This window comes from Bubalus kerabau, chromosome 21, assembly GCF_029407905.1.
Source record: "Bubalus kerabau isolate K-KA32 ecotype Philippines breed swamp buffalo chromosome 21, PCC_UOA_SB_1v2, whole genome shotgun sequence".
In the NCBI taxonomy this organism is placed as follows: domain Eukaryota; kingdom Metazoa; phylum Chordata; class Mammalia; order Artiodactyla; family Bovidae; genus Bubalus; species Bubalus kerabau.
The window spans coordinates 8,316,156-8,342,753 of record NC_073644.1 but is presented as its reverse complement, the minus strand read 5'-3'; the positions used below and the strand labels follow the sequence as shown (position 1 = coordinate 8,342,753).

Genomic DNA, 26,598 nt, shown 5'->3' with positions numbered 1-26,598 from the left:
CAACTATTTTAAGATAAGATGACGTTTAAAAAAGCAAAGTGATGCTCTTAAAGCGACACAGGACCTTAAGTAATAGATCAGTATTCAACTCAGTTCTGCCTGACACTTTTCTCCTTGGTATCAAACTTTGCAGACTCAGATAAATTTTTTTGAAAATTTTCAGACTGATAGTCCAGAAAGAAAGTTATAGTCCTAAACAAAAACAAACTACAACAAAATCGACAAGTAAGCAAGCAAAACAAACCATTTCTATTTTTCTAAAGGGACTAAGAAACATACTGATGATTGACATATGAATGAAATCACAGGAAACAAATGTGTCCCTTTGAAATAAATGGCTGTTTTAAATTTTCTTTAAAAATAAGATTATCTTATAGAAGAACACTGATATAATTAAAAAGGTGATTTGCATAGTTAGCCCTTGTTTTCTCATTTGACATTTTCCATGGGAGGTGAATGGTGTGCACTCTTACAAGAACCTGCATGGCTGAAGTGGAAGAACTTTCTATATTTAAAGACCATACTTATTAGAGCTATTTCAAATCCTAAAAGATGATACTCTGAAACTGCTGCACTCAATATGACAGCAACTTTGAAAAACTCAGCAGTGGCCACAGGACTGGAAAAGGTCAGTTTTCATTCCAATCCCAAAGAAAGGCAATGCCAAAGAATGCTCAGACTACCACACAATTGCACTCATCTCACACGCTAGTAAAATAATGCTCAAAATTCTCCAAGCCAGGCTTCAACAGTATGTCAACCATGAACTTCCAGATGTTCAAGCTGGATTTAGAAAAGGCAGAGGAACCAGAGATCAAATTGCCAACATCCATTGGATCATCAAAAAGGAAGAGAGTTCCAGAAAAACATCTACTTCTGCTTTATTGACTATGCCAAAGCCTTTGACTCTGTGGGTCACAGTAAACTGTGGAAAACTCTTCAAGAGATGGGAATACCAGCAACCTGACCTACCCTCTGAGAAATGTGTATTCAGGTCAGGAAGCAACAGTTAGAACTGGACATGGAACAACAGACTGGTTCTGAATAAGAAAAGGAGTACGTCAAGGCTGTATATTGTCACCCTGCTTATTTAACTTATATGCAGAGTTGCTGCTGCTAAGTCACTTCAGTTGTGTCCAACTCTGTGCAACCCCATAGACGGCAGCCCACCAGGCTCCCCCGTCCTTAGGATTCTCCAGGCAAGAACACTGGAGTGGGTTGCCATTTCCTTCTCCAATGCATGAAAGTGAAAACTGAAAGTGAAGTCGCTCAGTAGTGTCTGACTCTTAGCGACCCCATGGACTGCTGCCTACCAGGCTCCTCCATCCATGGGCTTTTCCAGGCAAGAGTACCAGAGTGGGGTGCCATTGCCAGGCTGGATGAAACACAAGCTAGAATCAAGATTGCTGGGAGAGATACCAATAACCTCAGATATGCAGATGATACCACCCTTATGGCAGAAAGCAAAAAAGAACTAAAGAGTCTCTTGATGAAAGTCAAAGAGGAGAGTGAAAAAGCTGGCTTAAAACTCAACATTCAGAAAACTAAGATCATGGCATCTGGTCCCATCACTTCATGGCAAATAGATGGAGAAACAATGGAAACAGTGAGAAACTTTATATTTGGGGGGCTCCAAAATCACTGCAGATGGTGACTGAAGCCATGAAATTAAAAGACACTTGCTCCTTGGATGAAAAGGTATGACCAACCTAGACAACATATTAAAAAGCAGAGACATTACTTTGCCAACTAAGGTCTGTCTAGTCGAAGCTTTGGTTTTTCCAGTAGTCATATATGGATGTGAGAGTTGGACTATAACGAAAGCTGAGTGCTAAAGAATTGATGCTTTGGAACTGTGGTGTTGGAGAAGACTCTTGAGAGTCCCTTGGACTGGAAGGAGATCCAACCAGTCCATCTTAAAGGAAACCAGTCCTGAATATTCATTGGAGCGACTGATGCTGAAGCTGAAACTCCAGTACTTCAGCCACCTGTTGTGAAGAACTGACTCATTGGAAAAGACCCTAATGCTGGGAAAGATTGAAGGTGGGAAGAGAATTGGGCAACAGAGGATGAGATGGTTGGATGGCATGATCGACTCAATGGATGTGAGTTTGAGTAAACTCCGGGAGTTGGTGATGGACAGAGAAGCCTGGCATGCTGCAGTCCATGGGGTTGCAAAGAGTCAGACATAACTGAGCAACTGAACTAAACTTATTAGAATGCTATCCATAGAGGAATTGAACAATTACATTCACTGGATATTATATCGGAGAAGGCAATGGCACCCCACTCCAGTACTCTTGCTTGGAAAATCCCATGGATGGAGGAGCCTGGTAGGCTGCAGTCCATGGGGTCGCTAAGAGTTGGACACGACTGAGAGACTTCACTTTGACTTTTCAGTTTCATGCATTGGAGAAGGAAATGGCAACCCACTCCAGTATTCTTGCCTGGAGAATCCCAGGGACTGGGGAGCCTGGTGGGCTGCCGTCTATGGGGTCGCACAGAGTCGGACAGGACTGAAGTGACTTAGCAGCAGCAGGATATTATATATTTAAAAAATTTTAAAAACAATTTAAAAAAATAAATAAAATATCCAATGATAATTAGCTTTACTGAGTACAGAGTTGTTACTGCACAAACCAAATCCATTAACCAGACCAGTGATCAAGTTTTCCCACTCTAGCTATAGTATATAGCATATTAAAAAGCCTTCCCACATTAGGATTTAAATGATATTTTGTCAGCTTAAAGCTGATGCCATAATATCACTAAGGGGAAAAATGCCGTGTGACAGTGTTTTTACTTAGGGTAGAAAACAATAGAAAGCTTATTAGTGTGTCTGCTGAAGAAAAGAGAAAGTGATAAACAGAATCATATATAACTTCAGTAAAATAGTCAGATTGCAATCTTGTCTCAGTGCATCATTTTGATGCATTCTTCTTTCTAATCAATCACAAACAGTTTGAGCTGACAAAATGATTTATGGAATAGGACTTGGGAGGCTTCAGAACATATAAGCAATTTCTAGTAATGTCTGTCTTCCAAGTCACATTACTAGGAGAGTAGAATCCCTTTTGCATATTTAAACCAAGGATATCTGGCTAACAATTTACTAAGTTAATATACTTGCAAACATTTACTATCAACCATTCAACCTGCTTCCATTGTCTGTCTCTCAGTGATGTGCGAAAGACAAACACTGTTTGGGGTCATGTTTTAAGACTTGCCAGAACAGTTTTCTCCATGATAAATATAAACTAAATACACCACAGTCTGAGAAACACTGACCACAGTTTCAATATTACTTTACATTTTGATAGATAAAGCTACATTCTAAAAACCATGTTGCCCAGGACTTCTGTGGTTGCTGTTTGTGGCTGGACTTGCAGGACCTTCTAATTTTAAGTAGTATACCCCATGAATTTGGAGGAGAGCAGCGCACACTTTATTCAGAGGAGAAAACCAGAACATCATACTGTGTTCTGAAGTGTTGAAAAAACACACACTCCACACAACAAACCCAGATAAAACAACATTAACGTGATTTTCTGGCCTGCACAGACAAGCATCTCAGTAACTTTCCAAAATCTGATGCTACAAACTGAGATTTCATTTAAAAACAAAGTTGAAGCATAACACTGTCATTGGTAGTTCTCTAGTCAGTTAAAATTTTCATGTCGTTCATCCAATTTTTATTTTAATTTTTGGAGATAATAAGGGCAGGCCCAGTCTTTAGAGCCCCTAATCTTATCATTGTCATCAATTTTTGCTGCTACCCTTTGCTTATGCAGTAATTCTCCTTGCTCCCATAACAAGTCACCACAAAATGAGCAGCTTTAAACAATGTTGTTGTGTGGTTGTGCTCAGTCATTCAGTCTTGTCCGACTCTTTGCGACCCCAAAGATTATAACCTGCCAGGCTCCTCTGTCCGTAGGATTCTCCAGGCAAGAATACTGGAGTGGGTTACCATTTCCTCCTCCAGGGGATCTTCCCAACCCAGGGATCAAACCCACGTGTCTTGCATCTCCTGCATTGGCTGGTGGATTCTTTACCACTGGCCCCCCTGGGAAGTCTGCTTTAAATAATGCCCATGTATTATATCTAAGTTCTGTAGGTCAGAAGCAATGGTGAGCTGCACTGTGTTCTTTGCTAAGGTCACATGAGTCTGAAAACTCAACTTCACTATAAAATATTAATTTATTGTATTTGTAAATTTGTTCTTTTTTGTCTTAATATTATTCACAACATTTTGAATTAAGTAACATTTAAAAAATTATTTTGAAGCTTTAAATGATGGATAGTTAATAAAAGTTATAGTTTTATTCTCCCTAAACCTTAATTATTAAATAATCTTAAATTTATATATGTTTATAAGTCTTTTGACTTATTTATTTTCCTGTCTTAACAAAGTTGTTGATTTCCCCAAACACTGTGGTTTTGTGACATCACACTGGATTGGGGGTCAAGAGAGAGACTTGCTTCAATCCTTCTACTAACTAATCAAATATTTGAGCAGTTACTTATCATAGATTCATCAGGTTTTGGTCTTAAAAGGAGTTTAGTATTATCTATGCCAAAAAATAACTTGACTTTTTAATTATTATACAAAATCCCAGCCAAACTTTATTGGATTCCTCCCATGAATTCTCATTTGATCTTTGGACATCTCCATTATTAAAATAAAAAACAAAAACCTTCTTTATATTGAATATTTCTCTAGATCCAAGCATTCAAATAAATTGTAGTACTTAAAAAACATGCGAATTAAGTCTTATCCTCAATTCTATTTCCTGACAGTTCTTCAAATGTTTATAGATTGTCACTATGTCCAGTTATATATATATATCAGTTTATTTTTTCCATGAGTGTTAACTGAATGACAGATTTTTCCTGGCACTGGGTACCTACAGAGAAGGGCCTTCCCAGATGGCACTAGTTGTCATGAACCCACCTGTTAATGCAGGTAGACGTAAGAGACACAGGTTCCATCCCTGGGTCAGAAAGATGCCCTGGAGGAGGGCACAGCAATCCACTCCAGTATTCTTGCCTGGAGAATCCCATGGACAGAGAAGCCTGGCAGGCTGCAGTCCATAGGGTTGCAGAGTTGGACACGACTGAAGTGACTTACACAGACACACATGTACCTAGAGAGAAATAAGCTCCAACCTTCATGAAATTAACATTGTTACCATAATTGGCTCATCCAATATCCTTCTCTGCTGCTGCTGCTGCTGCTGCTAAGTCACTTCAGTCGTGTCCGACTCTGTGAGACTCCATAGATGGCAGCCGACCAGGCTCCCCCGTCCCTGGGATTCTCCAGGCAAGAACTTTGGAGTGGGTTGCCATTTCCTTCTCCAATGCATGAAAGTGAAAAGTGAAAGTGAAGTCGCTCAGTCGTGTCTGACTCCTAGCGACCCCATGGACTGCAGCCCACCAGGCTCCTCCATCCATGGGATTTTCCAGGCAAGAGTACCGGTGTGGCCTGCCATTGCCTACTCCGAAAGAGTTGCTTACAGAGACATATTTCAACATCTCATTGTTAACCAACTTCACTATCCAGACTCTGCTTATTCATCTGTTAAACGCACTTATCAGTAATGGATTTCCAACTTTCTTTCTGGCTCTGGTATTCCAATTTCTAAGAAATCTGGGTTAATCACATTCTAATTAAAGGCAATCATCTGTATTACAATTCTCAGACAAAGGTGGTATCAGATAGTGTATTTTCTATTTATGAAAGGGCTGAAAAGCGACATACACTTGACGTAAATTTTAATGGAACCGCAGTAAGCTATTTAGCACTTGCATTGTGTAATATGTTGCAGTCACCAGTTATCATTCACATATTCACAGGAGCCTTTTCAAGCTTAACTTGTGCTTTGATAGTCTGTTCTCCTAGGCTGCTAGGACCTCCATATAAATAGAAACCCCAAGTAAAGCGTCATCTCCACTTCTTGCTTTTTTCAACAGTTATTCAAAGCCACTTCCTATCCCCTAACCTTTAATTTAACAGAGAAGGCCTGTCACAATAGAGCCATCTTTGTCCAGCTCTGCAGGCGGCTTCCCCTTTGGGTCACAGAATGCCAGATTCTGTAACAGGCAGGTACACCCGGCATTGTTCTGGGCTTGTACAAAAGACGGTCTGTTTACCAGCTGGAAGGAAACGGTGTGTGTTCGCGCTTTCATTGACACCCTCTCTTTGACACTGCAGTGACAATGATGCCAGTTATGACCATGAGGTGGGGCTCAGATACTTCCTGTTGAAAAAAAATCTAAAATAGCTTTCACTCATAGAGTTGAAGGAAAATGAATAGCACACGTGAATCCACAAACTAAGGAAGAACATAATAAACTGCAATTGAACTCTCACGTAATCTTTGTCGTAGGTTGGGTTTTATGTCCCCAGTAGCCTCGGATTTTTTTAATGGAAATATTACTATGTCTTTCATCATAAATCATAATTTTAACAAAGTTAATTAACCTTTTAAAAGAATTGTTCTGATGCAGAGAGACCTGTAGTGGTAAAGCTGGAAAGTGGACTATGGTCTGAATCTCCATCACCAGAAGTTTGGGGAAAATATGCCATACTTCCAAATTATATGCAAACCCCAAAGACATATGCATAGGAAATCAAGAGAAGAAAGATAAAAATATTTCCTGAAATATTTCCTGAAATATTCCTCCAACTCACATGGAGATGAGTCTTATTTTTCCCTTGTTTGGAATATCCAGCCACAAGTTCTTTCATATCTAGCCTGGGGTGACAACTCTGTCCTTTCTAGACAAGGAAAATCTGTTTTTTTGAAAATATACATCTGACCACATCACTTTGCTGTTTCACAGTCTTGTATGTATCACGAAGAGGAGGGCATGGCAAGCCACTCCAGTATTCTTGCCTGGAGAATCCTGTGGATGGAGGAGCCTGGCGGGCTATGGTCCGTGAGGTCTCAGAGTCGGACATGACTGAAGGGACTTAGCACACACATACGCTCATGCATCACTAACGCTCTCAGGATGAATCTGGGCTCTTGAAGGGCACTAACAGAATCCTTCAGCTTAACGATTCACCTCCGGAATTCTGCTTTCACGTGGTAACATGCAGTTAATCCCCGAGAGCGGGGATCTCTTATGATCCCATGACCTCAGGGAAGCTATTTACCTATCAAGGCAAGTCCCTCTCTGTCTACCTGAGAGCATCATTTCTCATCAAAACTCAGAAGATGCCTTGCAATGCAACTTGATCCTACCTTTGATTCCCCTCACCAGGGGCAAGTGGTCTTCTCCTTCACTCTATTACACCTTAAAAATACCTCAATGATCTTATTTCATGGATTATTTTGATACATAGTTGTCTAAAAATTAAACTGGAGATATGACATCATAATTTTTCATTTCTTCACCATAGTGCTTGAGAGTTTATATACATACTAGGCCAATTAATTAAATAACAAACTGTTCAACCTCAATAAACCAGCAACTCTAACAAATCAGTAAAGCCTTATTATAACTATATTCTACTTCTAAAGGATGACAATAAAGGGAGAATAAGCAAATAATCAACACACTAAACCAGTGATTGCTACTGGTACAAAATTCTCATCCCAGTATTTCTTAAGACACATCCATAATAGCATGAATAGAGTTGTCCTAAACAAGTGTTTCCAAAACAGAGATCTGAGTCTGAATCTGGACCACAATGCTACACACCAGAAATACATGACTTTGTGAGCCCTGGACGATTTCTTTCACAGATTTTAAGTTAAAAAGCAAGCAAACTGCAGATACTGACAATAAGGGCATAAGTTAATTAATCCATAGCTTGCTTACAACATTTCAATCCATTTTTTAGAGGTAGATTTACCCTAGAGTCTCTTGTTCAGATTATCCAAGGATCTCTTCAGCATTCTTTCCATATTACTGTGACCTTGAAAGTTACATTAAACAGAGGAAGACATGCTACATTTCAAAACAAAAATAAAATGATCGCTTATGATTGCACTCGGAAATATACTGAGCATGTCTGGTTGGTTCAAAGCAATGCAATGCTGGAGACACTTTTCAAGTTGTCTGTCAAACCTGCATTTCACCTTGAGACTGACCTTGGATCGCGGGGGTGCTCGGATGTACCACTTGCAATCAACAGCCTCGCTAGCAGAAGCTTTGCCTTCCTTCATAATTTGTATAGACTCCACAATGCCTTCAGGGCCGCCCATCTCAAACTCACACACTAAATAACGAGATGCCAGACAAACATACAAAAGTGGAACTTGAGTAATAAACCAAAAGTATACATCACAGCAGAAAACAAAGGTCTCTGAACAGTATTAAATATCTGTTTTACCAACCTGGTAATGGTTTCAAAACGCCAAGGTCCTTAAAGTCAGGATCTTAAAAATTGAGAAAAAGACAATTAGTCTTATTCTGTATTTATGACTTAAAATGATACTGAGTCAGATATCATTGAATCATTCAGGAATCTCCCTTATAAACCTATTAAGGAAAATTAAATGGTTAAATAAAAACCATATAATAATGTTAAGACTATAATGTTAATTTATATAATATTATTACTATAGAATTTTTATCAAAGAGCCACTTTAAAAAACCTTCCAATGTCATTCCTTCATCTAATAATCAAGTAAAAATCTTACTCATTGTCTTTATAATCAGACAACAGGTTTTTGTTTTTTTTTGTAAAATGAATCCATAATTAGGGCTTTCCAGGTGGTGCAGTGGTCAAGAATCCGCCTGCCAATGCAGGAAACGTAGGAGACATGGGTTCGAGCCCTAGGTTGGATGATCCCCTGGAGGAGGAAATGAAAACCCACTCCAGTATTCTTGCCTGGAGAATCCGCATGGACAGAGCAGCCTGGCAGGCTACAGTCCATGGGGGTCACAAAAGAGTCTGACACCACTGAGTGACTAACCAACAACAAAATCCACAGGTAAGTCAAGGTTTGGGTAAACGTCCACCTGTTCTAGATACAATTATTTTGTGTGATTTCAAAGAATCTTTGAATTGTTGAAACAGAATTGAAAGTGGAACACCACAAACCATAAAGTCCCTCTCCTCCGCCGACTGCACTACACTGCTCCTTTGGTGGTGGTGTTTTGGCTGGGCTGTGCACCCTGTGGGATCTTACTTCTCTGACCAGGGATTGAACCCAGACCCCAGGAAGTAAAAGTGAGGAGTCCTAACCACTGGACCACCAGGGAATTCCCCATCCTGTTTTCCTCAAATCTTCTTCCCCAACTCTTCATCCCATGCTAGTTTTCAAAGTGCTCCTCAGGATTCTGTCTACTCAACATCCAGTCTCCTCCCAGTCTTCTCAGTCTCCCCAGTCCAGGGGTCTGTCCTTCTCTGCTCATTTAGGTATTTTCCTGCTCAGTCACCCAGTTGTATGTGATTCTTTGTGACCCCATGGACTGCAGCCCGCCAGGCTCCTTTTTCCATGGGATTCTCCAGGTAAGAATACTGAAGTGGGGTACCATTGCCTTCTCCAGGGGATCATCCTGACCCAGGTATTGAACTTGAGTCTCCTGCCATGGCAGGTGGATCCTTTCCCACCTGGGAAGCCCCATATGTGCTTTCAGGGAAGCCTGATTTACCATGAGCCTCTGCAGCATCTTAATTGTTATAAACCAAAAGTGGTAGTCTTGTTTCCATTTCCTGGAATTGATTCTGAAGTGAGTATGCAGCCAGGATAACATACCACTGAACCTATTGGAGGGCTTCTGAGAATGTTTCACTTGATAATATATAGAGACAAGGCGTGTAGTTTTCCCAGCTCAGGTTGTCAGCATGTTGGTGTTGGCCCCTTTGGGATCATGTGTGGTGGGCAACTTATGATGTTGGCAGAGGCTAAAGAAAGAAAATGCTGAATCTTTTGATGAGCAGAGACTTCCCAGGTGTCTTAGTGGTAAAAAAAAAAAAAAAAAATCTGCCTGCAGTGCAAGAGATGAGGGTTAGATCCCTGGGTCTGGAAGATCCTCTGGAGAAGGAAACAGCAACCTACTCCAGTATTCTTGACTGGAGAATTCTATGGACAGAGGAGTCGTGCGGGCTATAGTCTATGGGGTCACAAAAGAGTCGGAAATCACTTAGTGACTAAACAACCACAACAAATGATGAGCAGAATGGAACCATGGAGAACTGTGAGTCCTTAAGGATATCACTGGGCATTGTATTCACCTTGTCTGGACTTGCAACTCTCTGAGCTTCTTGCTTTTTGAAACAATACACGTCCCTATAGTCTCGGTTACTTTGAATTGATTTTCTCTTATTTATGGGCAAAGGCATCAAAGGCTATGATTTATCTTGGAGACACATGGTATTCAATTTAAAAGATGATTGTGAAATTTAATTTGTCTTTGCTACTATGGTATTAGTGATAAATCAAAAGTCGTACAAAGTTAGAAATGTTTTGTAAGACACCACTTAATAATGGTCTGGGGCTGAAGTATTGAAGGCTAGCACTCTTTCCGGATACAATTAGGTCTGGATATTAAGACCATGTGTGCGTGTATGTCTGTGTGTATCTGAGAATGCCTCTTAGTGCATCTCTGTATGTGAACGCACAAGCCCATAACTGCAGACTGATGTCACTAGTTCTACAAAGTAAAGGAAATATTTAATTTTTTGTGGGTTTTTTAACTAGTAAATTGCACTGATCTGGTGAAGCTGAAAGGATTGTAGGATTGTTCCCCCTACAATTTAGACATGTCCTCTGTCCTCTTCTTAGACTCACTTTATTGCAGGACACTGTTAGAATAACAATACATTTAGAATCAACAAAAAAATTATTTTGTATAAGTATTTTGAAAACAGTTCTTTTTACCTTTTTGGAAAAGAAAAACAGAAATACCTGCATGGAATTTCCATTAAAGAAAAAGAAATGAGGACAAAGAGTTTATTTGGATTGGTCTCCTCCTAGCAGAGACTTTTTTCCCTTCATCTAAGTCAACGGGTATTTGATCATTTTTTCAAGAAATGCGTATGTTAATACCTACTGTATACAAGAAAAGACTTATTTTGTAGAGAATTATGCAAACTGCCTGTCATCATTTAGCAGTTTTATTGGTATTGATAAGATCCAGCCATTAAGCTTGCCTACTTCAGGTATTTTTGTTGTTGTTCGGTTGTGTCCGATTCTTTGAGACGCACGTACTGCAGCTTGCCAGGTTCCCCTGTCCTTCACTATCTCCCACAGCTTGCTCAAACTCATGTCCGTTGAGTCGGTGATGCACTCTAACCATCTCATGCTCAGTTATCTGGAATCTTTATTATTCATTACATTCTTTTTTACTCTTTTGCATAATACTTAACAATGGTCATTAGTGCTACTCACTATCTCCTTTTTGATGAGAATGTTTCAACCTTGCAGAGCTGTTCCTGTGATTCCTGTGAGAATGTAGTTGGTATTCTATTCTCTACTTTGAAGGCTAACATTTGTCATTTTTATAACTCATGCCAGACAACGTTGAGAGAAATTCCAGTTCTGAGGATTGAAAAAATGTATTTTTGTCATTTTATTAATGGTGAGAGCACTGATTGCTTAAAAAAAATTCTTTGGAGAAAATAATCATTTGTGAATTAGACACCAGTGATATGACCAGCACATTAATACATGGCCCCTGTGAGCTGCAGAAACAAACAAAACATAAACAACACAGTGATTTGTAAAAACAGCCATCACTGAATTTAAGGATATTGAGATTGATTTATTGCTTCAGGTTGTCCAGGGCAATGACATAAATTATTATGCAGAAGCACAGTGACCTTGGACTTAGAGCTCCCCAAGTCTATGCTCCACTAAACAATCTGAATCAACTTTTAGAAACACAAATCAAATCATGATACACACCTGGCTTCCCACTGCCCTGAGGTTAAAGCCACAACTCTCTGTAATGGAACACAACATCCTGGTTGTTCATTTCCCAGACCACCTGCCCAGCACACCCCAGGCTGCTAACCTCACTGTCTCCTCTCAAAACACTTGGACGCTTTCTGTTTCTCCAGCACCCTAAGCTGTTCTCATGCTCAGCACTTTGAACTTGCTCTTTTCTAGGTCTGCAGTCTCTCTCCCCCAGGGCTCTGCACCCATGAATCTTTCTTATTCTTCAGTTCTTGGCTCAAATATCTTTGAGGAAAGACCTTTCTGAATGACCCACTCTAAGGCAGCATTGACTCCCACTTTCTTTTGTTCATTTTTTTTAATATAAAAACTCATTATTTCATATTTATTATCTTTTTATTGACCACCTACTCCCACTAGACTATAAAAAAGTACACAAGGGCCTTTATATCTATTCTTCCTCCCTTTATCCATGACCCAGGACATTGCTTGGACATAATAGGTACACAATAAATGTTACTGAATATAACATATGTCTTTGTGTTTGTGTATAAAAATAATTGCATATCAGTCAAGAATACAAGATAATCAAGTTATATGTATAACTTGTATGAGTTATATGAACTGATATAACTTGATTATCTTGTATTGTTGACTGATTTGCAATGCTTTATATCAACACTTTTCCAATCCAGAGGCACTTATAGGAAATCATTAATGTTGTATTTAAGTGTACTTAGGTGTTGTATTTAAGACTGATCTCCTATTTAATGAACCACATCTTTTTTCTTCCTGGGCACACAGCTGACTATGTTTCCAGGCTTCCTTGCAACTCTGGGTACCATGTCCAGTGAAATGTGGGCACAACAGTAATGTTTACTTGAAGGCTGAGCTCACAAGTATTTCTTGAAAAAATTATCCACTCCCTTTCTCTCTCCCAGGGTCAACATCAGAAGGCAGACCTCAAAGATGTAGAACTCCAGCCCCAATTCCGAAATGGAAGTGGAGCACAGCCTTTTCCTGATGAGGCTACATGAGCAAGAAGTAAATTTCAATTACCTGAAATTACTGAGGTTTTAGGATTTTGTTGTTATTATCACAAATTATTCTCCTAACCCAACACTGTTCAAGTTATGGTCAGGGGCTCTAGGGTTCAGGAGACTCTTTCATGATATCCAGTGGCTAACCTGTTTCACAGTCCTACTAAAATGCTGTCTTTTGCTATCCTCATTTCTCAGGAATGTAGGGCAGAGTTTTTCAGATCCTACATGACACGTGATGACATCACAAGTGTGGTTAAAGAAGGATTCGCTTATGTTTTCAAGAGCAGTCTCAGGCAGTGAGTTTAGGGTAGAGATGACATACAGTTTCAGAGATGAGCCCACTTTATTCTCAATGATTTAACAGGGCACTGACCTGTTATCTTTAATTTCCCCTGCTATAATCTCTGTAACTCCATTTTTGTCCAATACATTCTAATTTAGAAATCTTGAACTTTGTCTTGAGTCCACACGGAAGCACAGCTAGAATTAGTACGTTTTTCCTGTCCTATTTTATAAATACACAAACACACACACACATACATATATATATAGATAGATATAGATAGATAAAGTATAAGCATTATGAAATTTAACAGTATTTCCTCTGAAATGAAATAAATGTATTTATATTTTTCTTACTGTGAAGGATGGACATTTTGTCAGAGATGGAGGAGACTAAAATTCACTTTCTCCATCACCATTACAACGTCTGTATCTCAAGTTTGAGAAAAGAATGAAACTCATATTTCAAAGAGGTTTCTTATTTATGGAAAGGAGAAATGTACTCCAAATAAAATGAAAAAGCTTTACATAAGAAATGAAAAAATAGGAAAAAAAAACTATCTTTCCTTCAGCTTTATTGATGTTAATAATTTGCCCTATTGTGATTTAGGAAGAAATATATTTTATAGTAGTTTTATTGTGACAGTTTGATTGCAGCATTATTTTGAGACAGTTAATAGTTTGGGAAGTCTTGAATATTTTAAACATAAACATAATACGCTCTTTAAAAGCTAAAATTCTCTTTTAGAGAGAGTATTGTGTGTGCTTCTCCAACCAGTGTGAGAACTTACCTTTTAAGATGCTTTGCTATCTTTTGCATTTCTAGTTTGAAAGCTGTAACAGATAATTTTTTTATTTTAAAGCGTTCATCACATTTACAGTTGAAAAATTCAGTTCTTTTGCTTTAATGATTGACCTCAAAATTATGCCACAACTGAACTAATGCAGTAATACCATTCAAAAATGTCCTGTTGCATAACACACAGTCAGTTAAATTTTAACATCTATGAAGCCTGGGGAAGTACAGATTTCATTATACTTTCATTTCTTATTTAGAGTTTAGTTCATTTTCTTTGAAGGAGATCTTTCACTTCCATGAGTCAGAGAACTCTGTTATTTCAATTTGTTTTTCAGCATCCTTAGGTGTTAAAACATGCACTTAGGTTAAGAAAGCAAGTTTCCTAATTTTACAAAAGTCTACAATGCCTCTTTAAATATAGTAAAATACACATATTTTAATTTTATGGTGAAATAATGTATGTTAATAATTGTATATGAGATAATGTTATATAATTGCATAGTTATTACATATTACTTTTTATTTGGGAAAATTTTGAATAAACAAAAAATAATATTGCAAAACCAAAAAAAGCAAAAATTCGTTTCACTTTTCAAACTAAAAATAACAGTCACTGAAATATCTTACAAAGCAAGTTATTGTGTCGACTAGAGAAGCACACACAAGACCAGAAAAACTAATCAAGCAATGCTTTCGTCAGCTGACACTGTTGAATGTCTACTGGCTGAAGAGTATTTTTTTAAAAAGCAACGAAACCCAAGACACTGCCACTTTCCAACTATACAGAAACTTGCAGATGTAAAATTTTAGCTTTAAACAAGAAGACAGTTAACATTTTGTCTACGGAACCTTACTTTTTTCTAACAGATAGACAGATGTACAGACATGGCTGAGCTTGCTTATTTTTCTCAAAGTCATCAGAGATCTTCGTTTATATGAACGCTTGGCAACAAACACAAGTAGTGTTGAAATAGTCACATTGTTGGGTAACTTTTAAATCTTAGGACTGCCACTGAAACATCTGTGTTGACAGTTGCACCGATGCTGCAAAAGTAATAAGTGAATAAAACTGCTGAATCAGGACAGTGGCACCAACCTCAGCTGTTAGGGTCCGTTACATAATTCACGCCCGTGCATTCCTGACGGTACAAAAGCCTTTTGCTTTAGAATCTCCTTGATGAGGCATTCAAAATTACTAGTTTTTCAAAATGTAAAATTTTGATTACATATCTTTTCTGCAGAAAGAACAGAGTAAATCTGCTGACTTTTCAAGGAAAACAAACTGAAAATATTTGCTGCCAACGAAGAAATTCAAGTGAACTGAAACATATCCATCCATGTGTATTTGATAGATCCTCAATTCCGAAGTAATTTTTCAATGTGACTGTTGTTTATGTAAACAAGTGTGACTTTTGATATTGAGTAATGAAATATGTTCATATTTGGCAGATCTGCTTAGCAGTGATCCAATAACTGTTATTTAGTGATTTTGGTGTTAAATAATTACGCATGGGTAAAAGAGGCATTTGAAGAGGAAAATACATTAACAGATGTTAATGAAACAGAATATGAACACTGACACAGTTTCCCATTCCCCATTGCAACTAAGCTTTGAGAAACTATCACTTTATGAAGTTTGGGCTAGTATCCATGTGAAAAGGCTGTGAAACACTCTTCCCTTTTCCCTCTACATTTCTCTGTGAGGCTGAATTTTCTTCATATACTTCCATCATAAGAGCACATTAGAAATTTGTAATACAGAAGCAGATCTGAGCATCTAGCTATGTCCTATTAAGCCAGACAAAATTGTGAAACAATGTAATCCCCCTAATTATTATTAATATTCATTAATGGATATGCTAATATTAATCAATGTTTTAAAATATGCTTTTATGTTAACACGTAATTGGTTTTCAGTGTGATTTTTCTATGAATTAATAGTTATTTAAAATTTTATGAGTTTAAATGTCTAATATGACAAATACTGAATGATATAGCTTATAAGCTGAAGCACTTTGAGGTCTTCAGTATTTGTTAAGAGAAGATAAGGCTTTTGAGACCAAAATATTTCAGAACTTCTGCCTTAACCAACTCCATCTTTGAATTATGGGGAAATGTCTAATCCCAACAAAACTTCTTATGGCAAGTTATTAAATTCAGGACTGTGCAATTCATTTATTTTATATTCCAAGGAAATTTCCACAATGTTAGCAATATTACCGCATTGTTGTTAGAGATTCTTTGCCATCTGAGCCACCAGGGAAGCCCCAGCTTGTAGTTGGACTTTCAGTAAACTATTGTTTATCTGACTAAATTATGATTAAATCAAAATCAGAAGCATCTTCATTTTACAAATGAAAAAAAAATAGAGCTTCAACAACTTTAGAAAAATAAACTAGTTCTGACCCAAAGGCTAAACCTAAAACTTTGCACAAATCACTGAATAGTTCGGAAGCATATTTTTCTTAACTAACATCAAGATGTTGTTGGTTTAGGCTTTTAAATGTACAAGTGAGCCATTATACCATAGAGCACAGCAGTGTTTCTAGAAGAACATTTATGGGAAAATGTAATTGCTTGACATGGCCATGTAAAACCCCCTGATTATAGAAATCAACTTTGATACTGTAATATGTTTGCAGTGCACAGCTCAACCAGAGAAAGCTAATTGGTATTTTGGTCAAATTTTCACCATCTCACACAGCCTGAATTATGTCATGAGCTCCATAATGTTTCCACCTCTCATCTCTACTTATTTTTGAGAATCTGTAATGTCTGTATCTTTATTAAATCAGCCTTTGCCTCGAAACTAACTGCCCACGTCAATAAGCACTTTCCTGTCTTTTTCACCTGCCTGCAGCCCATCGGTGTTCAGCTTTGTTTCCTACTCAAGATTGAAAAGTACTGTTTGTGGTTTTGGAAATCGGTTAACTGAATTTAGGATGCCATTTTAAAAACTGACTGCAAAAACACTCAGCAGCACAGTACTAAGATAGCTTGCATCATCATAGTATATAGTGTTCTAATAATTGGATTTATCTCTCTCCAGAAGCAACATCAACCCAGCATAAAATGCACAGTGTAATATGCATTTAAGCCTCTTCTAAAGGTTTACTGTTTGTGGCAACAGCGGCTTCACTACGAGTTTGCCTTCATAAGGGAAGCGTGACTATGAATCAAAGTGCTGGTCACTCCGTTGTGTCCCCCTATTTGTGACCCCATGGACTGTAGCCCGCAGTGCAGAGTTTACATATCATGATTTCTTCTTTCTAGATTAACATAAAATTTATGCATATATGAATCTTAGAAATAAAAACATACAAGAATTTTTGGAAGGAAGTTTGCAAGTCCTGTAAAATATTATTGATATTTGCATGGTTTTTATAGATGTATTGCTTCCTTATTTATTTAGCTGTAATATATTCTGTGTCCTCATGATGCTCATATTCTTAATTTTAAATATACTGAGAGAATATATTCTTCCTTATAAAATGAATGCACAGATGCTGGATTTTGCTTGTGTTCACATGAAGTAGGCTTTTGCAATGTTTGTTTTTGATAGTCACAAGGCAATAGTAATATTCCAGGCAGAAAATATGCATTTCTCTATAGAATAGAGACAAACCTTGAGGAAAGAAGAGAAGAAGAAATCATCAGAAGGTGAAAAGAATAACAAAGACAATTAAAAAAAATAAACTAGATTGTCCAAAACCAGAGTTTGGTATTTGAATCAGATATTATAGAACGTATTAAATTTTCTGTCCAAGGAAAACCAGGAAAGCTCTTGATTGATTATTGGCAAACCACTCCCCTGCCAACAGTTTCTCTCAGAATTCCCTCATTCACTCATCCAGTAAGTAGATGATCACGGTGTCAAGCCAGACCCTGTGGGGCTCCTGGGCACAAGCCAGACCCTGTGGGGCTCCTGTGTCCCCCATTTCTGGATTACTGGAAACAGTCTTCATTTAGCCTCCAGGACCCTCCCTGAGTTGTAACGACCAAGTCCAAATAACTGCGAAGTAGGGGATGGGGGAGCTGCAGAGATAAAGAGGAGCAGTCAAGAAACAATAGTGCAGGCCTGGTCCAGAGTCCTGGTTTCCCCTCAAGGGATACACATCACGGTGCTGTTAGTTAGTCCATAGCTCTTTGCCATCCCATGGACTGTAGCCCACCAGGCCCCTCCGTCTACAGGATTCTCCAGGCAAGAATACTGACGTGGGTTGCCATTTCCTTCTCCAGGGGATCTTCCTGACCCAGGGGTCGAACCTGAGTCTCCTGCATCAGCAGGTAGAGTCTTTCCTGCTGAGCCACCGGGGAAGCCCATACAACACAGTATCTTTGAACTGTTTTGCAGATACTGAAACCCCCACCAGGTGAGAGAGGTTAACAGTATGCTGCCCACAAACACATAGACCGCAGACCCATTGGAACCACAAGGCCGATGACTGACTCCAGTTTAGTTCACCACCAACCAATAAGGAGAATGTCCACGAGCTGATCAAGCCCTCTTTGGACCACTAATACAAAACAACTCACTACCACCTCCAGGTTGGGGCACACAGTTTTGAGGACATTAGCCCACTGTGGCCCCCTTCACCCAGCAAAGCAACAAAGCCAATCTTTTCTACGTGATCTAGAACTCTGTCTCCTAGAATTAACTCACTGTCGGGGCACAGAGGCTGGATTTGGCTTCCTAAGTAGGTCCCAAATCACATGAAACCACAAATAACTGAATCCATCTTCCGAACCATCTTTTTCCACTAGAACTGGTTTAGTAGGACATTTCCTGCTGGCACAACTGTGGGGTCAGCACTGTCAGTGATTAAAATACCTCCAATGTCCTCCTCTCTTCATCCATTACTTCTCATCGCTCCCTTCCTGGTACCCATTCATGTCTTTTGACATGCATAGTGAGTATTGTTTAGTAATCAGGAGGAAGATTGGAAGATTGACTATAGGAGAGTTTAGAGTAAATATTTTGGCAGGTAGTGTGGAGGCCTATTTCAAGGTCCCAGGTGTAGAGCCTTGTAGCAAGGTTGGAGGGCAAAAATTTCTGGGATTAACCAAGCCCAAAAGGCTTCTCAGGTGGTGCCAGTGGTAAAGAACCCACCTGCCAATGCAGGAGACTAAGAGACACAGGTTCGATCCCTGGGCTAGAAAGATCCCCTGGAGAAGGGCATGGCAACTTGCTCCAGTGTTCTTGTCTGGAGAATCCCATGGATAGAGGAGCCTGGCGGGCTATAGTCCAAGGGGTCGCACAGAGTTAGACATAACTGAAGCGACTTAGCACACACACATAGCAACTGTTACCATGAGTCTCCTGATCTTAAACAGCCAGTTCCCTGGCCCCATATTTGGTAAAATACTCATTTTATTACCTGCTCTATAGCATCCTCAGAGAAAGCAATGGCAACCCACACCAGTACTCTTGCCTGGAAAATCCCATGGACGAAGGAGCCTGGTAGGCTGCAGTCCATGGGGTCGCTAAGAGTCGGACATGACTGAGCGACTTCACTTTCACTTTTCACTTTCATGCATTGGAGAAGGAAATGGCAACCCACTCCAGTGTTCTTGCCTGGAGAATCCCAAGGACGGGGGAGCCTGGTGGGCTGCCATCTATGGGGTCGCACAGAGTCAGACACGACTGAAGTGACTTGGCGGCAGCAGCTATAGCATCCTAACCAGTCACCTAAAGCCACCCTTCCAGTAGGGATTTTCTCTGTCTTCAGGTTATAAACATTAGCTGTGCTTAGTTGCTCAGTCGTGTCTGACTCTTTGCGACCCTGTGGACTGTAGCCTGCCAAGCTCCTCTGTCCATGGGATTCTCCAGGCAAGAATAATGGAGTGGGTTGTCATGCCCCCCTCCAGGGAAATCTTTCCAACCCAGCGATTGAACCCAGGTCTTCCACATTGCAGGCAGATTCTTTACCATCTGAGTCACCAGGGAAGCCCAAGAATACTGGAGCGGGTAGCCTATCCCTTCTCCAGGGGATCTTTCTGACCCAGGAATGGAACAGAGGTCTCCTGCATCACAGGCGGATTCTTATCAGCTGGGCCACCAGGGAAGCCCAGAACCATTGGCTACTAGTCCACGAAAGGGGTTGACTCTCTCTTGAGCCATCCCACTGTTCTAACAGCATCTCTGATTCTAATAAACTCTATACTCCTCTCATTCAGCCTCATGTCTGGAAATCCTTTTACAGCCAGTGAGCAGACCATGGCAGGTAGTAGAGACTGGATCTGAGGTTTTATGCCTAGACGAGTCAGAACAGGAAATGACTTCTTGAGAGCAACTGAGAATCTGGGGATAACTAATTGCTTTGGAATCTGCCCAGCATGTGTGCACATGGCTGCAGAGGAATAGAATCCCCCCGGCTCTGAACATGACAGGAACCGAAAGCAGGGGTGGCTCCACAAGTTGTGTGTGTGTGGGAGGGGGGTGGTGAGGAATGGCTCATCCTCACATCAGCATCTTTCATCCCATTTAGGTCACTTCATGCTAAATAAATCACATCACTGACAACTAATAAAATGATATATTTTATTAAAATGCTATGTCTTTCACTTCATTTAAAAATATAAATGCAAGTATCCTGAAGAAGCCTTATAAGTCACAGCTGATGCAAAGAGCTGATTCATTGGAAAAGACCCTGATGATTGAGGGCAGGAGGAGAAGGGGGTGACGGAGGATGAGATGGTTGGATGGCATCATCAACTCAATAGACATGAGTTTCACCAAACTCCGGGAGATAGTGAAGGATAGGGAAGTCTGGCGTGCTGCAGTCTGTGGGTGTCTGACGAAGAGTCAGACAGGACTTAGTGATTGAACAACAACAATAATAGCAAAGTTGTACAAGCCAAGCAAATTTAGCTTCAATGCAAGATTATTTTTTTTAAGGCAAGATTTTTTTGAACTTCCTGTCAATTTGACAAGCTTAGCCCCTTCTAAATAGAACTGGAACAGCCCCTAATTGGAAACATGGGGAATGTTCTCTGTTGGTACCCTTGGCAAGGACACTAGAGTGTATATGCCAGGCACTAGCAGTGCACATGGGCAAAAAGAGCCACAACGGGCCCAGAAAAAAGAGCAAATTCAACAAGCCAAGCTCTGGCACTAGCAATTGATTTGTGTGGAAGCACGCAGGATGCTCCTGCTGAGAAATCCTCCTGAAGTCCATGGAATGGCTTCCCAGTCTAGACCAGACTGGTTCTGTCTTTATATGTAAATGTGATCTTACTTTTAAGTCACAATTCCCACCTCCTTTCACCAAAGACAGAATCTTTGAGTTCTAGCTAGTCTTCTGCTCTTCAAATCCCCAAACTTGGCCATGAGCAGCCCTTTATCACAGCCACAAGCAATGCATGGAGATGTGGAAGGATTGAGATTAGAAGGGCAAAATGATTTGCCAGTTAAATAATGTTAATAACGATAATAAATGAAAAAATGACAATGTATTCAATTAAACAAAATGGACCTGAAAGAAAAGCCAAAATATATCATCAAAAAGTGAATTAAATATTAATTTCATCAAGAAGAATCCACCAGAAGCTTTAATGATGTTGAACTTGTATTATGTAACAACAATAAGGCTTCTTTCTAAAAGATTAGGATAAAAATATCAGCTGGGCTTGGTACAAAGCAGACTTGCCAATATCAACTATTGATAGATCATAGATAGGATACATATTTCCTGATGTATAAAGCAACACCTAAAAACAAATTATATCCATGTAAAATCTAGAATTTTCGCTCTTGGGTGAAAAATGGATGAAAAATACCTGAAATATTATTTTATATACCTAAAATATTATTTGTGGTTTTAAAATTACAAATTAAATACAATTGCTGTAGCCTCATTATCTTCTTCACACTGCAATTATTTCTATTAGAAAGCCTTCAATTTGGGGAAGTGCATCTCACTTCCTCAAATGCCTGAGATGAGTTGGAGAATTCCTGCATAAAAGTCATAACATAATTCTTACAAATGTTTATAAATATCCAAATGTAAGCTAGATACCTGGTAAATTTCCAGATATCCATTTTTCCCTTAGTGTATAACAACATAGACTAGGTACAAAAGGACCTTTTATGTCATTTAGCTCAAAAATTATGTCCAAATTTTAGAGTAAAACAGAGCTAATCTAAATATGTATGAAGCCATGTAAGAAAGCACTGTATCTAACATCGCAATTGGCAATTTCAGAGGTCTTCTCCTAGGTTTATGAAACTATCTGAAAATGGAAAGATCATCACTTTTTTGTATTCTCCACTAGTGAGTAATCTTTATCCATTTTAAATCTAGGGGAATTATATAATTACAAAAAAAATCATCATCTTTCCATTTCCATTTTTCACAGTGATTTCCATCCCCCTCTCCTCAGGTCCCCCAGATCACAGTGATTCTGCAGGTTCGAATGAGTGTATAAGACAGTATTTTTCATGACTGTTTCACTTGAGAATACAGGTGATTGGAATCGGGAACCTAGTTTTGAATAACATGTTAGCCATATCAGACCAGAGCTCCCAAAACCCATCCAACTCTGAAAAAGAGTTAACTCTCAAAAGTGTAACCTCCATCCTGGGGAGAATGATTGATGCCAGAGCATCCATTTGATCCCCAAATCTATCATTTCCTAAAGATTTAAAGAATCAAGCTAATTTTCAACCTACATCAAACACAATTTGAAATGTTCATTGGAATATGTCTTAGAATTTTAAATAGCACTATACTGACATTTCTTTCCACTGGCATTTAAAAAAATACTTGTGTAACTCTGAAAACACTATTGCATTACAAAAACTCTGAAATTGTTCATTTGCCCTTAGACAGCACTAGTCTAAGACCCAGGTATTTACTGAGACATTTGTTAAATCTGCATTCCCTTTGCTTATTTTTCTGTCTTTCAAATATAACCGCACTTCAGGTTATTTCTTTAAGAGGTGTAAAAATAATCCATAGTTTCCCCAAAGTAATGGTCTATAGCAGTATAAATCAACATCATAAATTTTAGGTTGGAAGGAGAAAATGAGGTCCCTCCTGTTTAGTCAGAGAGTAAGATTGATGAGATCCCATTAATTTTATTCCCTTAGACTTTTCATTTTATCAATCATTAGCCTTCTCGTGATTCCCTGAGCTGAAAACTTCAAAAACAAAATTAACTTTGCACCGTTCTTTCATCAGCAAGATACCAAGAGCTTTCAATTATTTTTGTAAAACCTCTCACTACCAACCTCCTTTTCCAGTCTGCAAAGATCTTAGTCCCACCTTCTCACCTTAGGGCATCAGAATTCTAACCAATCTCTTTGCCTTAGTCCCCCATTTCTTCAGTACTTTGTATATAATGTTTTAGCTGAATTGACATAAAAAGCAAAACTAAGTACTCCCATATGCGGTCAAATGATTTTTGAAAAGGGTTCCAAAACATTCAATGGCAAAAGGACCTTCTTTTCAACAAATGATGCTGGGAAAATTGTGACACTTTTCATTCCAACAATGTATATATTCTTCTAACAAATCTTAGCTTATTTATATATTTGATACTATGTTCTTTACAGAAAATTATGAACTTCTAAAAAACTGTATAATTGCTGAAATTTTGAGAATTGATTAACACTTCACAATTAAGTAATGCTATGATTACAAACATATTTAACATCAATATAGGGTTTATTTCAAAATGAGATATTTTCATAACATTCCTAAGTTCTGTTCTGACAACAAAGCCTTTAATTAATCTTAAGTCTGCCAACACTAAAATATATAAATCTGAATTTTAAAAGACTTGAAATATTAAAAACATTAAAACTTTTGATATAATTTTAGTTTCACTTATTAATTTGCCTATCTTAAAATTTATTTTCTCAAATATTGAAATTCCTTATTGTCAACTATCATGAAACTTTCCTCACAAGGAAACAAACAATAATAATATTAAGCATGAAAAACAATGTTAAATGTAGAGAAATTTCAAAATAAAAATGTTAGAATAAAAAAGTTTATTTTTTAATTGATGTATTTGTACAACATAGTGATTCAACATTTTTATAGATTATACTCCATTTAAAGTTATTACAAGATAATGGCTGTATTTCCCTGTGCTGCACAATATATCCTTGTTGCTAATTTATCTCTTAATCTTATACCCCTATCTTGCCGCCCTACATTTTCTTTAAATACATAAAATTAATTCTGAATTATACTTGATATGAAATGACTATCATTTCAGGATATTAAATTTATATATTATTAATATATCAGGACTTAATTTTTTCAGCTAATTATATTTAATGAAACTGTTTCCAGAATCTATTTCAAAATGTACCTATTGGCATGAGATGCATACTATAAAAACTAAAACATATAGACAGCATTATTCTGGCACTAGAAAAAATAAAATGGTTCTGTTTCTGCTTCTGTACTAGAAGGAAGTGAAGAATATGTTTTACATTAAAGCTACATAAGTGAGAAAATTCAAATTTCTAAACTACTCTAAAAAATTCAGAAAAGTCTTTGACATATGGACAGTTCATTGATGTTCATTTAATCTATATATAGACAATGAGAGACAGATAAATGATTTTTTACTTTTTACATTTCAGGAAAGACTGACAAAAAATGTGTGAGAAATAGATTGTATAAGCTCCTATTTCTAAAGTTTCAACTCGTCACAATTTACCTCCATGTAGAGCAGTTAAACATCAAGATTAATGTGTTGGAACCATCCAGACTGGAAGGCAGAATCAAGGACAGATTATGCTGGTTGCAGTATCCTTTGCCATCTTTACCTAACCAGGCAATAGAACTCTGTCCGTCTTCCACCAGGCCACTTGCTCGTATTGGTGGTACCATTTGTTCAGCAGACATCTGTGCTCCTTGGGAAACACACAGGATGATGCAACAATTAATTGTCAACTTGACTGGGCCCTGCGGTGCCCAGATATTTGGCCAAACATTGTTCTCTGTATGTCTGTATGGGTGTTTCTGAATGACATTAACCTTTTAATTGGTAGAGAGTAAAGAAGGTTGCCCTCTTTAGCATAAGGTAGGCAATGTGAGCTCATTCATGTCCAATTCTTTGTGACTCCATGGACCATATAGCCTGTTAGGCTCCTCTGTCCATAGGAATTTCCAGGCAAGAATCCTGGAATGGGTTGTCATTCCCTTCTCTAGGGGATCTTTCACACCCAGGGATCACACCCATGTCTTCTGTGTCTCCTGCGTTAGCAGGCAGTCTGCCACTGAGCCAACCTGGAAGCCCCTTCCTTAATGTGGATGGACCTCATCCATGGAATAGTTGAAGACTGGAATAGAACAACATTGGAGCTGGAGTAAGAGGAAAGACCTCCAGCCTACCTGCTTGAATAAGACATCAGTTTTTTTTCTGCCTTTGGACTCAAACTGAAATCTGGTCTGGAGCTTTTCCACTGATACTGTTCAGTTCAGTTCAGTTCAGTCGCTCAGTCGGGTCTGACTCTTTGCAACACCATGAACCGCAGCACGCCAGGCCTCCCTGTTCATCATCAACTCCCGGACTTGACCCAAACTCATGTCCATTGAGTCAGTGATGCCATCCAACCATCCCATCCTCCATCATCCTCTTCTCCTCCTGCCTTCAATCTTTCCCAGCATCAGGGTCTTTTCAAATGAGTCAGCTCTTCACATCAGGTGGCCAAAATATTGGAGTTTCAGCTTCAACATCAGTCCTTCCGATGAACACCCAGGACTGATCTCCTTTAGGATGGACTGGATGATTCTCCTTGCAGTCCAAGGGACTCTCAAGAGTCTTCTCCAACACCACAGTTCAAAAGCATCAATTCTTCGGTTCTCAGCTTTCTTTATAGTCTAACTCTCACATCCATACATGTCCACTGGAAAAACCATAGCCTTGACTAGACAGACCTTTGTTGGCAAGGTAATGTCTCTGCTTTTTAATATGCTGTCTAGGTTGGTCATAACTTTCCTTCCTAGGAGTCTTTTAATTTCATGTAGTGAAATTTCACCATCTGTGATTTTGGAGCCACCCAAAATAATGTCAGCCACTGTTTCCACTGTTTCCCCATCTACTTGCCATGAAGTGATGGGACTGGATGCCATGATCTTAGTTTTCTGAATGTTGAGCTTTAAGCCAACTTTTTCACTCCTTTCACTTTCATTAAAAGGCTTTTTAGTTCTTCACTTTCTGCCATAAGGGTGGTGTCATCTGCGTATCTGAGGTTATTGATATTTCTCCTGGCAATCTTGATTCCAGCTTGTGATTCATCCAGCCCAGCATTTCTCATGATGTACTCTGCATATAAGTTAAACAGTATTGGCTGTCCTAGTTCTCAGACTTTTAGATTTGAACTGGAAGTAAACCATCTGCTTTCTTTGGCCCCACCTATTGATGTTTGTATTTCTAAGCCTTCATAATCATGGAGCCAATTCCACTTAATAAATCTCATATTTATGATTGATATATTTGATTCCCTACATAATCGATTCCATTTCTCTGAAGAACCCTGACCAATACAGATGACACACAGGTCCCCATTTCTCTCCTGCCCACCTCTTGCCCAGAAACAGCCCTAAAACTGGCTAGCACCCTACTTATTATGCCTTAGTGCCTATATTTTGATTCT

General features: G+C 38.7%; 1 protein-coding gene across 3 annotated transcripts in view; it reads right to left on the bottom strand.

Annotated features, from left to right (window-relative positions):
- NETO1 (neuropilin and tolloid like 1) overlaps window positions 1-26,598 on the bottom strand; it is a 114,371-nt gene that overhangs the window by 49,049 nt on the left and 38,724 nt on the right. For all 3 annotated transcript variants that reach the window (XM_055559113.1, XM_055559114.1, XM_055559112.1), the window contains 2 exons: window positions 8,346-8,387; window positions 8,100-8,266 (listed from right to left, as the gene is read on the bottom strand). In XM_055559113.1, coding sequence (XP_055415088.1) covers window positions 8,100-8,266; window positions 8,346-8,387 — 209 coding nt within the window. The remainder of the gene's footprint in view (window positions 1-8,099; window positions 8,267-8,345; window positions 8,388-26,598) is intronic.